The sequence below is a fragment of the Apium graveolens genome, chromosome 8 (assembly GCF_009905375.1).
Source record: "Apium graveolens cultivar Ventura chromosome 8, ASM990537v1, whole genome shotgun sequence".
Lineage (NCBI taxonomy): Eukaryota > Viridiplantae > Streptophyta > Magnoliopsida > Apiales > Apiaceae > Apium > Apium graveolens.
In genome coordinates, this window is record NC_133654.1 from 32,418,431 (window position 1) to 32,434,661 (window position 16,231).

General features: G+C 32.4%; 2 protein-coding genes across 3 annotated transcripts; both read left to right on the plus strand.

The window, feature by feature from the left end:
* Positions 1–2,283: 2,283 nt before the first annotated feature.
* Positions 2,284–10,087, plus strand: LOC141677062 (E3 ubiquitin ligase PARAQUAT TOLERANCE 3-like). 2 transcript variants are annotated; one of them, XM_074482794.1, is made up of 15 exons: positions 2,284–2,970; positions 3,704–3,818; positions 4,050–4,131; positions 4,232–4,398; positions 4,511–4,587; positions 4,888–4,956; positions 5,084–5,240; positions 5,358–5,506; positions 5,812–5,991; positions 6,069–6,368; positions 6,648–6,686; positions 6,788–7,034; positions 7,262–7,381; positions 8,120–8,195; positions 9,034–10,087. In XM_074482794.1, exons 1-15 carry the CDS (start codon positions 2,805–2,807, stop codon positions 9,862–9,864), a joined length of 2,775 nt encoding a protein of 924 aa, XP_074338895.1. In that variant the 5' UTR covers positions 2,284–2,804; the 3' UTR covers positions 9,865–10,087. The 2 variants fall into 2 exon arrangements, with proteins under 2 accessions (XP_074338895.1, XP_074338896.1); XM_074482795.1 differs by having other exon boundaries at positions 2,285–2,970; positions 5,827–5,991.
* A 1,800-nt stretch (positions 10,088–11,887) lies between these two features.
* LOC141679462 (VQ motif-containing protein 11-like) lies at positions 11,888–12,454 on the plus strand. Its single transcript, XM_074485959.1, has one exon. It carries the CDS (start codon positions 11,888–11,890, stop codon positions 12,452–12,454), a length of 567 nt encoding a protein of 188 aa, XP_074342060.1.
* Positions 12,455–16,231: the final 3,777 nt, after the last annotated feature.

A 16,231-nucleotide genomic window follows, 5' to 3' on the forward strand; every position in this document is an offset into this window, starting at 1 on the left:
AAGATTTGATTGAACCCATTTCTCACTAAATTGGCGGTCTATTTTTCCAATGAATCTTTTTATAATAGTTATATGTAAAGCGCTTCGCATTCTAAAATTAAATTCTAATCCCCCTTATTTTTTCTTGATTATTCTAAAATTTTGAGTAAATAAATATAATTTATTAATCAATAACCTATTTTATTATAAAATATAATTCTTGTAAAGAATAATTTTAAAATAGTTGTATGAGTTTAAAATGGTAGAGAAATTTTAGGATTATAAGAATATGGTAACTAGAACTTTTTGCCCGCTTTATATGGTGCAAGTATAAATTTGTTATAATTTTTTCAAACACCATAAAAAAATACAAAGAATTTCACAAGTACAACGGGTTAATATGTTAAAACATAATTGAACTACTACCTAACTTGCAGTCGGGTAACTGAACTCAAAAAACTTGTCGTCAACTCATTAAACTAATAAAAACTTACAGTTAGGTAACTGAACTCAAAAAACTTGCAATCAACTCATTAAACTGATAAAAACTTACATTTAGGTGATTGCCGTTAACATACACTAACAGAATGAACGAATTTTTAATCAAATTTCTTAAATTCTATAATTTACGAATTTTATAAATTTCATAAAAACGATAATTTCGAAAACTTTATAAATTTAAAAGTAATTTTTCTTAAAATAAGTATGTAAATAAAATAAACTAATTTATTTAACAAAAAAAACTAATTTAATTAAGCAAAAGTCCAACATATTTGTTTAGCAAAAACACACTAATGGATATATTTAGAAGAAAAACTAACTTTAGGTAAAATTGAACTCAAAAAACTTGCAATCAACTCATTAAACTGATAAAAACTTACATTTAGGCGATTGCCATTAACATACACTAACGGAATGAATGGATTTTTATTCAAATTTCTTAAATTCTATAATTTATTAAATTTTATAAATTTCATAAAAATGATAATTTCGAAAACTTTATAAATTTAAAAGTATTTTTTCTTAAAATAAGTCCGTAAAAAAATAAACTAATTTAAGCAAAAGTTCAACATATTTGTTTAGCAGAAACACAATAATGGATATATTTAGAAAAAAACTAACATTAGGGAAAAAGTTAAGAAAATAACTGATTTATTTAGATAATGAAACGAAAATAACTAACTGATTTATTTAAAAAAAAAAAGAAAAAATGAAAAACTAACTGATTTTGTTAAAGTCAAAGATGATTTAATGTCTGTGCAATTTTTTTAATATTTAATGATTAAATTGCAAGTTAAAGGTAGTTCGGTGATCCGTTAACAAGCTTTTTTGAGTTCAGTGACCTACTTGCAAGTTGATAATGAATTCAATGATGTTTTAGCCTATTAATCCAAGTACAACTCATCCCAAAATTTTATGGTTATATAAATATAAAGAAAAATCAAGTTGGTCACAAGTTTGAATCCCACGGGAGGAGAATTTATGATTATACCTCATGAACCGGAGCCTGTCGCCTAAGTGCGGTTTACCTTGGTTCACGTGACTTGTAGGCTATTGCGTGAGTCCGTGAGTTTTACCCCGTGCGTACACGAAGGGTAGCGGTTGTGGGTTCCTTACGATAAAAAAAATCAATATTATAAAATTCGGTAATCGAAAGAGATTGGTCAATGTCTGATTTATGATTAATATGAGAATCTGGTATTAATCAGAGGAAAAATTGGATGTATTTCAATATTTTAACTATATTTAATTCAAAATTCTTATATTATTAGTAATTTATTAATTAATATATGTTTGTCCTAGTACAACATTGATAGTTATTTAAATTTGATTAAAATGATATTTTATATCGAATGATTTATTTTTAATATATCGATCAAGAATAATACATAAGAATTAATTGAATTTCAGAAATTAAATCGATGACGTATCACGTAAAGGATTAATTAGAGATTAAGCTCATTTGGTTAAAGAGTGGATAATTATCCTCTTGGTCACAGTTTCGAATCTCACGTGAGAAAAATTTATGATTATGTCTTCTGAATCAGAATATATCCCTTAAGTGTGGTTTATCTTGGTTCACGTGTTTTACACGCTATTATGTGAGCCCGTGAGATTTATCCGGTACACACCCGAAAGATAGCGGCCGCGAATTCTCTATAATAAAAAAAATCAAAATTTTTTGAATCACGAGGAAATGGTTATCTATCAAATATTTTCCGTAAAATCACTGACATATTTTCTCATGATTCCAACAATCCGGGTTAAATCGATTAATCTATGTAACTATAATTTCTATAAAAGAAAATACCCCTGAAATAAATCCACAAAACCCCTGACCCATATATAAAATCCACAAAACGTAACCCCCAATTGTAATATCTCCAAATTATACCTGATCGGAGCTCCACCTCTATCATCAAAACCCTAGCTTCTCTATCTTCTCTATTTTTTCAACCTATACATACATACATACATACACACATGTTCTCGTGATTACATCAAGACGGTGTACCTGTATCGAAGATCGGCGCGTTTGATCTCCGATTCATCGTTTCGGCGGTTTTATATCATAGATATACAATTCTGATCGGACTGGAGGCGATTTCATGAACAAATTAGCGAGAAAGTGAAGGCAACTGAAGAAAAAGCTGACTGATTGTGATAAAGTTTCAATCTTTTGTATAATTAGATTGTTTTATACGTATAAGTTTGAATTTTTGTTGTTTTTGGTTCAATTTTAGGGCTTTTGATTTGAAGGCCTTTTGTTTGGACTATTGGATGACTTGTGGTTGTTATTAATTGATTTTATTTGAAGAGAAATTATGGCAGTTTATTATAAGTTTAAGAGTGCTAAAGATTTCGATTCTGTTTCGTTGGATGGTCATTTCATTACGGTTGCTAGTTTGAAAGATAAAATTTTTCAAAACAAGCATTTGGCCTCTGGGACTGATTTTGACCTTGTTGTCAGCAATGCACAAACTAATGAAGGTTGGTTCATTGGTTTCGGTTTTCTGATTTTACGAATTTGTTGAGTATTGATGCAATAGGACGTTGCATGAGTATTTGTTTCTGGGTGTAATATTGATCAGATAGACGTTGGCTTTTAAATAAAGATGCAAAGGGCAGAATTTGGTTTATGTGTTATGTTAGATGTATACATTTGATAAATACACAAATACATACATAGGTCTAGTGAGAACCAAATATTGTGCAGAGCACAACTTGAAAGAGTGCAGAGCTTTAGATCTCACGGTTCTATTGGAATTTGATCCTATAAGCAGTCAGATTTGTTTGCTAGTTAAATTTGAAGTTAGTTATTCACTGCAAGTAGGGAATTCATGTTACACATTTTTTTAAAAAAGATTGTTTGTAGGGTGGTTTAGATATTTTATAGACAGGCATGATAAGGTTAAACAATGGAAGTAGAAGAAGTGAGTTTGAAAAGTTGCAATATCTCTTATGTTGAGTACGTTTTAGTTTATGTGAGTAATTTGGAGTCGAATGTTTGTCTTCAGTTAGTGCCTTATTGAATTAAAGCTAGTCCATGTGAAGTTTCTTGTCATCTGTGATTGTCGATGGGATAAGACTTTTGTTGATTTATTGAATGTACTCTTTTAGTTCAATGAAATGATGTGGATTTATTGAATGTACTCTTTTAGTTCAATGAAATGATCTCGGCACTATTCTCTTTTTATAAATTGTTACCTGTTTTGCATTTCAGAGTATGTTGACGAAGGAATGTTGGTTCCAAAAAATACATCTGTTTTAATTCGTCGGGTCCCTGGACGGCCTCGCATGCCTATAGTTGCAGCATCCCCAATTACTGACCAAAAAGAGTACTATCTTGAACCTTTACAATCTTAAACCACTCATTAGTTTCTGTTTTGTTATATCATCTATTTTCAAGAAAGTTTGGTGGCTTATTTGTGATTGATTTACGGAGAACTTATCTCTTGGGTTGCCTCTTAAAACTATTAGGTGCTGTGGAAAGTAGTACTTGGGTATATGGGTCTAAACCATGACGATAATTAAGGTTGGTTAAACTTTGACTTTTGTTTCAACTGCAGTCCGGAGGTTGAGTGTAAGGCTGAGGATCTTCAAGGATCAAAAAGTACCTTCCATGGAGCCAATTTATCTGTTACAAATTATGTAAGTGTTGCATGGTTTTGCTTGTAGTCTCTATTTGTTGTTTGGCTCTTATTTTAACTCCAGTACCTTTGGCCGGCAACATTAACTGGTGGCATTGCAGCTTGACGATTCAGAATGGGATGAATTTGGGAATGATTTGTATGCCATTCCCGAAGTAATACCTGCCCAAGCAAGCAATCAAGTTCAGGATGCTCCCCCTCCTAGCAAAGCTGATGAGGACAGTAAGATTCAAGCTTTAATAGACACTCCGGCCTTGGACTGGCAACAGTAAGTTGTTATTATTGTTTTAGACAGTTCAGTCTTGTGACGGTTGTGTTTGTGACTGATGCCAATAAAGAGAATTGAACCGTATCTAAATAAACTCTGTATGGATATGTAGACAAACTGCTGATGGCTCTGGATATGGTAGAGGGTATGGACGGGGCATAGGAGGTAGAATGGGTGGACGTGGTTTTGGTAAATTTTTCATTCCTCTGAATATTAAATAAACTTATTAGTTATTATATACAGTACTCAAAGGAGTTGCTGGTAGCTACTTCATGAGTGCCCTTTTATGTAGTAATATCATGGGTGAAGCCTGTAAACATGACCTTCATTAACGACTACTATTAGGCTGATTTTTTTTCTGATTATATTCTAAATGTCACTTTTTACCTGGATATGCTAGCTTACGTGGCCACTGCTGCTCTCATTTTTTAGGTCACTGATTTTGTAAATGCTATATTGATGACTAAAATATATGTTTTACTGCTTTAGGTCGCGGAGTTGGATTAGATCGAAAAACACCACCACCGGGCTATGTATGCCACCGATGCAAGGTCCCTGGTAGGTTTAAGTTTCTTGACGATTGCTGAATTGAAGAGAAACAAACAAATTTTCATATTTAGTATTTTTTAATTTTGCTCTGCAGTATGCTTGTATACTCGCTAATGATAGATATTATCATGGTTAGGACATTTTATTCAGCACTGTCCTACAAATGGAGACCCAACTTTTGACATCAGAAAAGTGAAACCTCCAACCGGTATCCCTAAATCTATGTTAATGGCTACTCCAGATGGCTCATATGCATTACCAAGCGGTGCTGTAGCTGTTCTTAAACCAAATGAGTAAGCCTCCTCTCTTCTTTGATCAGGCGTATTTCAGTAGTCCTGTCTCTTGTGTAATTAGTCCTCTAACTTGAAGATTTTTGTGCAAATTATTATTTTGGTTCGGGTTTTGGACAGGGCTGCTTTTGAGAAGGAGATTGAAGGAATGCCGTCTACTCGTTCGGTTGGTGATCTTCCTCCAGAACTTTACTGCCCTTTATGTAAAGAAGTCATGAAAGATGCAGTTTTAACAAGCAAGTGCTGTTTCAGGAGTTTCTGTGACAAATGTAAGAGTCTTAGCTGCAACATTTTATCATATGAGTTATTTAGTATAATAATGAATTGGGATCATTGCTTAGTACTCACCTGCTTCTTTTACATAGTTGCTTATATAATTTTAGCACATTGGACATTTTGTTTATGCATTATGCTGGTTTTGGTTACTCTGCATATTGTTATGTAATCGGTCATGTTCGTACTATTAATCCAGTGTTTGTGGTACAAGTGTCTGAACAGATTTCTAGACTGTTTGCCCCTCATTTAGTAGTGATCAAGTAGGTACTTATTATTGAATTGATATCTGATTTTCCAGATATTAAACTCTCAGGTATTAGAGATAACATCATATCTAAGTCGATGTGTGTTTGTGGAGCCCAAAATGTTCTTGCTGATGATCTGTTGCCGAACAATACTGTAAGGGATACAATAAATAGAATTCTGGAGGCCAACAACAGCAGCGGAGACAATAAAGGCAGTGCTTTCCAAATACAAGGTCTTCATGGTTCATTGAGCTTGCAATGTATTTACTATCCTCCATATTAGGGCCTAAGAGCTGAGCTTTCCTTGCAGATATGGAATCTGCTCGTCCAAAGCCAAAGATACCATCTCCTGCACTATCTGCAGCCTCAAAGGGGGAGCAAGTTCTGTCACAAAATAAAGACACTAATGGGTTACAGGATACAACAGAACCGGTGAAAATTGTGGATGTTCCACAACCACCAATCCAGAACTTGGAAATAGCAGGGACTGCCAGAGTTCCAGATGTTTCTGGAGCTACAAATGAGTCAAGGAGTGTTAAGGAAGCTGCACTACAGGCAAGTGGTCCATTAGCAGCTGAAGATCAACCGCAGAAGCTGGTTTCTGAACCAGGTAGATTGCGTAACACATAATCATGCACCAAATATCCGATTTCAATATTTCATACATTTTATTCCATATTTTTGCATGTCCACTAGCTACTCAGTTATACATACGAGGCAGTGGAGTTGAACAACATAGGTTGTTTTTTTTAATCTTTTCATCAGCCCATATTGCTATTCATATATGTATGCAACTTTAGTTGGATGAGGGTTACAAATTCATGAAACCAAATTATTACCTTATACTAATTAGAAAAACAAAAATGATTTTTTTTGAATTCTTTTTCAGGGAAGAAAAAGAAAAAGAAGAAACCTCGTATGCCTTCAGGTAGTATGTATTTCCTTCTGTCTTATATTTTCCAGTGTAATGTGTTTCGAGTTGAAAAATTAATACGATGCCTTCTCGTCCATGTTCTCTTGTAACCAAAGAGATGCAATGGACTGCCTCTCAGGAGTTTGCAGCTGAAAATTACATGATGCCTATAGGACCTGCTTTTAATCCTTATTGGAGCAACATACAACCTGGTATCGAAGGATTTGGTGGACCCTTTGCTGGTCCGATGCCTTGCATGGGTTATGGTCTTGGGCCGATGCCCATGGAATTCCCATATGGGGGACATTTTCCCCAAGATCCATATGGGCCTCCAGTAAACATGATACCATTCCCACCTCAGAGGTATAGTTAATATCTACTATAGTTGATTTGTTTCGGTAGAAACATTGCTCAACTGTTTTTACCTTCTCTACCTTTTTTATACTGGCTCCAGGATTAGGTTTTTTCGTGGAAATGTTTGTCTCTTACTGGACTGCTATCTCAAATCCTTGTGGTGTTGGCATACTCTGCCGGCTTGTATATTATGATTTTTGTTCCTCACACCCTCGTCTCTTTTCACAAACAAACAGGAACTTTGGTGGATATGGGATGGGCTTCAATGGTAGGCCTCCTGTCATGAGCAAAAAGGAGTTTGAAGCTCGAAAAGCTGATTTAATGCATAAGAGAGAACTTGAGCGACGCATGGATAGGTAAAGCTCGACTAATCTTTATTTGTTGTGGCTAGTAATTTTATTGTAATATTTATAAATATAGGGTCTTAATCAGCAGATGACTAAGAGATATTTTGAAGTCCCACCGGGTATTATTAGTAGCAATTGATTTAACGCTTCAAACCTTGCCATATATTAGCATCTTTCTAAATATATATCATCAGTTCAACTAATCTTTTTGTGGAGATTTCTGCATCATTGTAGTCCTAGAGGAATCTGTGTGGAAATGACATTTGGCATGCAAGTTGCATCTTGATTTCCTGTTCTCCTGCATAATCCTTTGAATGGAGAAAGAAGTTGTATTAATAATGACAAAAGTAGGGTTTCTATCTTTTTGTTTACATAATGGGTGTTGTGGTGCCTGGAGGAGATTAAGTTTGTAAATTGTAACTGAACTTGGGTTGCGTTTCAAGTAGTAATGTATATAGATTGGATACTTGATACCGCTAAATAATGTACTCATGCTCATTCAAGTAAAGACCGTATCTTGCATGTGGATGGTTAGCTGTGCATTGACCGAGTGTGTCTGTGTGTTTACTGGTCCGAATATGCTAACCATTTTGTGGAAATGATAGTTAGATGTGTATTGACAAGGAACAGGTCCCGGTATGTCTGTACAAAACGCCAGTGTGTGTGTGTCTGTGTGTTGGTGTTGATTTTTACTGATGTGAGGGTATTATTTATTTCCTGAGCTGACCACATGTGGCCCTTCTACAGCCGAGATTTGCCCAAAGAACGAGATTCCAGAGAAGTCACCAGCAGTAGTGGCGTTCCTTCAATTAAATTACAATCCGTATGTGCTTCTGTTATCCAAGATTGTTTCTTTCTTTGTTTTATGTATCATTTGGCAGGGGCACTTGTGAATGAAGGCCTATCGTTTATAGGGGGAAAGGAAGGGAAGTTGGGGAAGGAATTGATTTATGTTCTTTCTTTCGGTGACATAATAATGAATTGCATTTCGTCACCAATTTCAGCATTTTTGTTGCTCTTTTTTCCTCGAGCAAAACTATTATTTCTTAAAATACGAGTCACAAATGTGATGAAGTCTTTTCTTCTATGATTGATGCTCAAATTGGTTACAGAAATCTATGAGAACCCAACTAAAAATTGCTGGTTATCTACTAGATTGGTTAACTTTGAATGTATTTAGTTGTCAAAGCTTTTTCCTTGATTCTTTATATTATTGGGGTTGTACATACTGTTATTTCATGTTCAAATTAAACTCTGGTGTAGTGGCTGTTGCCAATCTCCAATTTTTGGAGAAGTATGTCCTATTTTAAAGTTGCTATTTTGCTGTCCGAACTGAAACAGATCGATGGGCAGTCATTTTTTTCTTTATTGATTTGAGTTTGATACTGTACTGTTAACTGAGAAATCATCTTTAAAAATAGATTGAAAAAAAATCATTAAAACAGAAGAATATGAGTTTGAAGTGTGCAAAACCTTGTGTTCAAACGTATCTGAATGACCGAAACAGCAAACCTAATGCCACAAAGGAACACGGAATTTTCAATAAAGAAAGAAAGTTTGACTTTATACAAATCCCTGTATTGTGATTTTAAAATTTTAAAAATTGACATAGTTTTAATTTTAACTTTGATAAGTGATTATTGGTATAATTTTTTTTACAGAAGGCCAACCTGCCACCCCCGTGTCATGATGACCAGCTATCAGACTATCACCGTGGCAGACTTGAAAGATCAAGATCAAGATCGCCAAGGAGACGCTCTCGAGACCCAGAGCTGCCAAAGAGACGCTCTCAAGACCCAGAGCTTCCAAGAAGGCTTTCTCGAGATCCAAAAATTCCAAGGAGACGCTCTCGAGACCCAGAGCCGCAAAGGAGACGTTCTCGAGACCGGGAGCCACCACGTGCATCTTCCAAAAGAAAGGCAGAATATGATCATTACAGCGAAGATGAGCATTATTATCATCATCACCATGAAAAAGAACACAGCCGCCATCGGCAGCACCGTGAAGAAGACCATCACCACCACAGATCAGAGTTGTCCTCCAAACCACCTGTGCGTCCAGCTAGCATAGACCCACCACCCAAATCCAGCAGCATTAGCGAAAAAGATAAGCAGAGTGTGTTCTCCCGGATCAGTTTTCCTGAGCGTGAAGCAGCTGCAGCTGCAGAAGCAGAAGCCAAGAAGCTAAAAACCGTGTCCGCATCTTCTTCTGCGGCCGTGTCAAAAGATTACCAAGAAGATCATCATAAGAGCAAGGCAGCAAAGACCTTGCCAAAGAAAACCAGTAGCAGCACTAGTGGTGGAAATGTTGAAGAACGCTACCAGTACAATGACGAGTACAACGAATCAAGTGAAGACGATGATCGTCACTTCAAGAGGCGGCCATCAAGATATGTGGCGCTTGAGGAGGAAAGGCATTCTAGCAGAGGATCAAAAGAAAGAGAAAAGAGCTGTCATGGCACCAAGCACAAGCACAGCCACAGTCACAGGTAGATACTACATTACTCAGGCGTGTGCCTAGCACAAGGTTTGAGTGGAGTGGACAATGATGTACTTTAAGGGAAGGAATCTAGAGATGATGGTTGTTACATTTTTAGGGTGCAAAGTAGCAATATCAAAAAGAAATTGTAGTTCTCTTTGAGAGTATTTTCATTATCCATTTTAATGGTGGAATCAGATTTTCTTTCCAGTCTTTAATTTCATAATTAATTATTAATGTTAGACTTTAATATTAGAATGGTTATATGAGAAAGTTGGTTCATATTAAGAATTTTTTTTTAAAATGTTTAGATGTTGGATCATTCATCCTAGTAATTTATTTTTGGCAATTTCAAGTTACTCATTTACATGAATTCTCGTTTATGATGTATAATCTGAACCAAGTTATATTGATTGAAGTAAAACTGGTTTACATAAATTTTTTGAGTACACAATGTCATATTTGAGTTTTCAATTATTTTGAAAAAAAGTAAATTATAAATTTTGCAAATAATTGTATTATGTATTTTTATTTACTATAGTATTTGTTTATTTTAGATTTAAAAAGAATTTACTACATAAAAGACTTCTCACAAACATAGAAATTTGAAATAAAGTCATAAATAAATATGTAGTAGATTTAATATATATCATATGAATAAATAGTCCCAAACGTATATGATGAACAGTTAGAAAGTCATGCAAAATTTGCAAATGCATATTAATCTCTTTTCAACCATTAAAGTAAAAAGGAAAAAGAATTTAAGGACATTAGTGCCCCATTAAGTTTATGACTCACAACTAAATTAATTTTTTTTTTTGACAGGATAAAATTTTAATTTTTATGAAAACAAAACCATAGTGTTCTTATTTTTGTAACTTTTTTATAAAATTTTATGTTATGTTATAAGTATCTTACTATTCCACATGTTACTAATAAAATCAATTAAGTTCAAAAAAAGATAACTAGATTCTTATTTTTTTTTAAAAAATTATCTTTAAAATAAATATATATACATTAAATATATATGGCATAGTTCTCTAAAAAGAAAAGAAAAGAAAAATGTATGTATAAAATATGGTGCTCCAAGAAAGAAGAGAAAAATGTGTAAAGAAAGATAAAAATACAGGTAAATACAGATATAATTCTTACGTCTTACCAAATTAAAATTATAGGTGGGAGATGCATACATAATTCTTATGTTTGAGCGCTTTAATACTGCACCAGCTCTTCTTCTATACATATATTTTGTCGTTTAGTTACTAACTTACTAACGTACTAACCGTTTTTGTCACAACAAATTCCTATCTAATTACTTCACTCTACTTACAGTCTACTATTGTAAGTTGGCCGGAGGTGATTTGTTTGTATATATTGTTTCGAAAGTAGTCTATATTCTTTCAAAATATAAACCAATTTATTATGACAACTAATTATAATTAAATGGTGTACATGTTATACTTAATGGTTCTGCATATCTCTCCATGCTAAATTCCTTTGTATAGACATAAAATATAATCAAAACAAAATTTCCAATGTACTAATTTAAATTTAGATGAAAAAAACTAGATTTTAAATATATTAAAACAAAAATTACTTTTCTAAAAACTTGGGATTTTGTTAGAATATTAATTTTAAGATGTTAAGTAATTTCAAAGCAAAACATGAGTATTGTTCCTAAAAATCCATGGTTTGATTATAGTTATCTTGATTAAACTTAAATCCTATCCTAATAAAAAGATCATAAATTACTGGTAAACATTTATTTTGAAAATTAAAGATATTGAAAAAAAGAATAAAATTAAAGATATTTGAAAAATAAAAAGTCTCGTTTCTGACTTTAGCGACTTCCTATCGATTAGGCTAACCAACTTCCCATCTCTATCATTAAATTAATTATTTGTAATTATGTACGTTCTTCCCTGTCTATTTTGTATATAATCAAGACCGTAGAACCAAAGGAGCAAGTGTTACAGTGAACAAAGGCTATACATAAGTATCTTTTTCTGCATAGTTATTTAATCTCTAAACTCTATCATGGCTTCTGGTTCATCTTACCCCAACAAACCAAATAACAAGAACAAATCACCAATGAATGCAAGTAGTGTCCAACTCGATGCGGGAGAAAAAACCACCATCTATGTTAATGCCGACCCCTCAAACTTTAAGGCAGTAGTTCAGAAACTAACCGGGTGCAACACTGATCCCACCATCCAAAACTTCCCCATCACCATTTCTCCCCATCCACTCAATAAAAACCATGGCTATGTTGATGTCCGTCGTATAAGACCATCTTTTAACCTGCAAGATCCAATACAAAACACAAGAAACCTCCATTTACAACTCAACCAAAATGGGCTAGTGCTTGCTGAGTCTTTTTCTGCACCTAGAAAAAGAATGATGGATGCCTCGCCTCTGTCAATATTAGACACATTTACAGGTGGTAGTGGTGGGAGTACTCCAAGAACACCTTTGTCACCTTCTGTTCAAGAGGAAATAGCTATTGCTAATAAAGAATTTTATTTGCATCCCCGTCCATTTGCTACTTCTAGGATGCCTGAGCCGAAGTTACTCCCTCTTTTCCCAACATCTCCAAATTCCTAAATTTAGTTTGGACACCTTAAGGCTGCTTTTGTCATGTTTAATCAATTTTATCAACCGTCATGTGTTTTTTTTAAAACAACTATCTTGTTATTAAAATTGTGGGAGATGTAATATGTGCTATCATCACTTCAATATCATTTTATTGTTAAATTTGTTGGAGATGTAATTTTTGTTTTCAGAAGTGATAGCTTTATAAATATTCAAGTAGTCGTGCACATTTTTTTTTTTAATTTTTTAGATGTGGTCTTATGCAGATGACTAGAGTCTGATAAACAACCAGGTGACTGCAAGTTGGTAAACACAGACAAATTTTATATAATCATAAGTATGCACTAAGTTGAATTAATAAAAAATGTTTAAAAATTAAATTCAACACAGTTGGCATATGAAACTCAAATCTTATTGATTTTTGGTCCGAGTGAACTTTAATGTAGGAATTAGGAACTTTCATTAAAATATAAAAAATTATTTCTCCTCCCTGCTCCTAAGATCTTAAATCAAGATAAAATTATTCATTTAGTTTCTTGTATAAGTCTTTTATGCTTTCTTCATTTTTTTTAAATATAATATGTAAAACTATATTCAATAATATTATATGTAAAAAAACCATATTCTTTATCTTCCTATTCCTATCTATCAAAATTGGACAAAAAAATAGCACTAAAAATAACCTCCTTATTAGAAATCAACAATCTATGACCAATCTCCATTAATATTTTCCCAATCCAACTCATTACGCAATATTAGTTGACTGTTTGTTGACTTGATATCAAGATTTATTAAAAGTTACTTGTTGACCGTCAATTGATCAACCTCCTCCCCTCGGGTTAACTCCTCCCTACCAACATGATAAAACCATATTTCTTGTAGCTTGGTCGATTTGAATTGCAAAATAGAATAAATTATTAATATTTTAAATGAAAATGTCAATTTTTATATAATTTTTATAATTTATGAACATTCAAAATTTAAAACCTACCATACATAAAAGACTACAAAATATTTATCAGTTAAATAACCACTCTAAGCCACAAATTTATATCTTGTGGACTATTAAAGAGAAAAAAGAACACAATATTTTTTATAGTTAACAATTGTGTTCTTTTAAAAAAATTAACACAGTATTTAATTGTTTAATTGAGTGAACAAAAAAAAAACTTTTTTGAACTTTCTAAAAATTAAAACTATTATATTTTTAAGAACAATTGTTTTTCAATTGATCTTAAACCAAGATAAAATTATTAATTTTTTTATACACCTAAAACTTCCACTTTTTAATCAATTATCTACTTTTAATAAATATAATTTTTAAAAAAATTATATAATATTATGTTTTATAACATTATTTTGATAAATTTGAATTGCAAAATTAAAAAGTTCAAAATGATATTAAATTAATGATTGAACTTTTAAATAACCGTAGTAATCAAAACAAAATATTTACAATTGAAATTTACAAACAAAAATTTAAGACATTTTAAACTAACTAATCTATACTATATTATAATAGACGAAACATTAAAAGTTTGGTAGTCGGTCGATACATGCTGAAATTATTAAGTTACCCTTATTTAATTATTCTCAATTTAATTGGTCGGTTGGTAGGTCAATTAATTCTAATTTTAATTGATATGAAGTCAAATTACTCTAACAATTTAAATTCTATTTCATATACAACTCTATATCATTATAATTGATATTAAAGTTAACTTCTTTTTTCTACCAATTTAACTTCTAATTAATATTAAGTTATATATTATTTTAATTGATATTTCGGGCTAAAATAAAATTATCTTATTGATCCGGACTTAAAAAGTCGGAATAATGAGCCTTAGGCTATAAACAAAACATTTAAAAGTTTTGTAGTTGATCAATACTTGCTAAAATTACTTAATTACTCTTATTTAATTATTCTAATGTTAATGAAAGGCATATGTCATAGCCTATTTGTTTATTCGAGGATTTAACTCAACTCAAATAAGAATGTAACAAGTAAATAGTGGATCTACCATTAAAGAGATCTCACAAAGTAACATCTGTCAAAGGATTCAGAAACAATTTTCATCTACAGACTTGAAGAATTACTTCACTGGAAGAAGTTCAAGAAATTGATCGAGCCTCAGTGATATAAATTAAGATTGTGGATTTAATCAAGTGACAGAGATCTTGTCAGGGTATCAGATAATTACAGGGATTTAATCTGAAGAAAATCAAGTTATCAAAGTCAAGACATGAAGAAACGTCACGAAAGTTAGTCACTCATGAACCAGATAGTACATCGAGTGTCAACATTGAAGTGGTGGAATTGATTCATAACTGACAGTGATTTTCAGAAGATTTTCAGAAGAATGGTTGTTGTTCAAGAGTAGTATTAATTCTCTATTAATTAATTAAGTCATATAATTTAATTAAGAAAATAAATTATATCTGCAAAGATTAATTTATTGATTAATTGAATTAATTGATTAATTAATTCTGAATTAATAATATGAATTTTCAGAATTGATTTTGAATTTATATTCAATATTAATTCAGCATGGCAATCGATTGAACTGGTATGACAATCAGATTGTCATACCGAAAGTCATACTAATTCAAATTGATTGTCATACCGAAAGTTCTACCAGCTATGAGATTATCTTGCTAGTTCAATTGATTGCCATGCCGATTATCTTGCTAGTTCAGGTGATAGTCATACCAATTATCATGGTAGTACAACAGATTGTCTCACCGAAAGTTCTACCAGCTATGGGATTGTCATGCCAGTTCAAGTGGATTCTGTTGATTGAATTATAAAAGACAGAAGCAGCAGATTCATTCAATGATCTTCAACCAACTAAGAACACAGAAGCAGCCGCCCAAAAATATTTCATCTGCAACTGCAAATTTCAAGACCATTAATTTCTAGTTATTCAAGTTAAATCCAAACCACTAGAAATCATTCTCTTGTTCTTGTGTAACTATTTAGCGGATCAAAATCCCTAGAACTTAATCTCAAATTGCTTTTAGCATTTGATCTTTTTATTGCAAAAATAGAAAAAGTTCATATCGAATTTATTCTAGATTTGTGATAATTAATTTGAGATTAATCCCTTGTAAACGATACCGTTGTTGTAACACCTTTCAAGTTTAATAATAGTTTTATTTAACTTGAATTTTATTTCACTTTTTTATTCCGCATTAAATTCGATTAAACGGTATAGTTTGTATTCAACCCCCCTTTTACAAACACATTGGGACCTAACAATTGGTATCAGAGCCTTCTGATTAACGAACAAATCAAGATCCTAGACTTTTGTGATTTTTCAACTCCTTGAATTTTTATTTATTCAAAAATTCATAATAACTTCACAAAAAGTTGGAACCGTTAAAATTCCACTATTTGATAAAGAAAATTATATTATGTGGAAGAAGAAGATGCTCTTGTTTTTACAAGTGGCAAATCCCAAATATCTGAACTTATTAAAGAAGGGTCCAAAAATTCCGATGGTTATTGAACCAGAGGTTATAGTAGATAATGTTGTAATTACCAAAACTAGAACCCATGCAAAAGATCCTTAGGATTTTACTCCTGCTGAAAAGGAAGAAGCCTCCTTGGATGCCAGCCTTCAATTAATTTTAGTTGATTCCCTTGATTCCTTGATGAACAGACATGTGATGAACTGTAAAAATTCGAAACACATATGGGAAACTATTGAGGTGATTAATGAAGGCACAGAGGAAGTTAGAGAGAACAAGTTAGAGATCCTAACCTATGAATATGAACATTTTAAATCC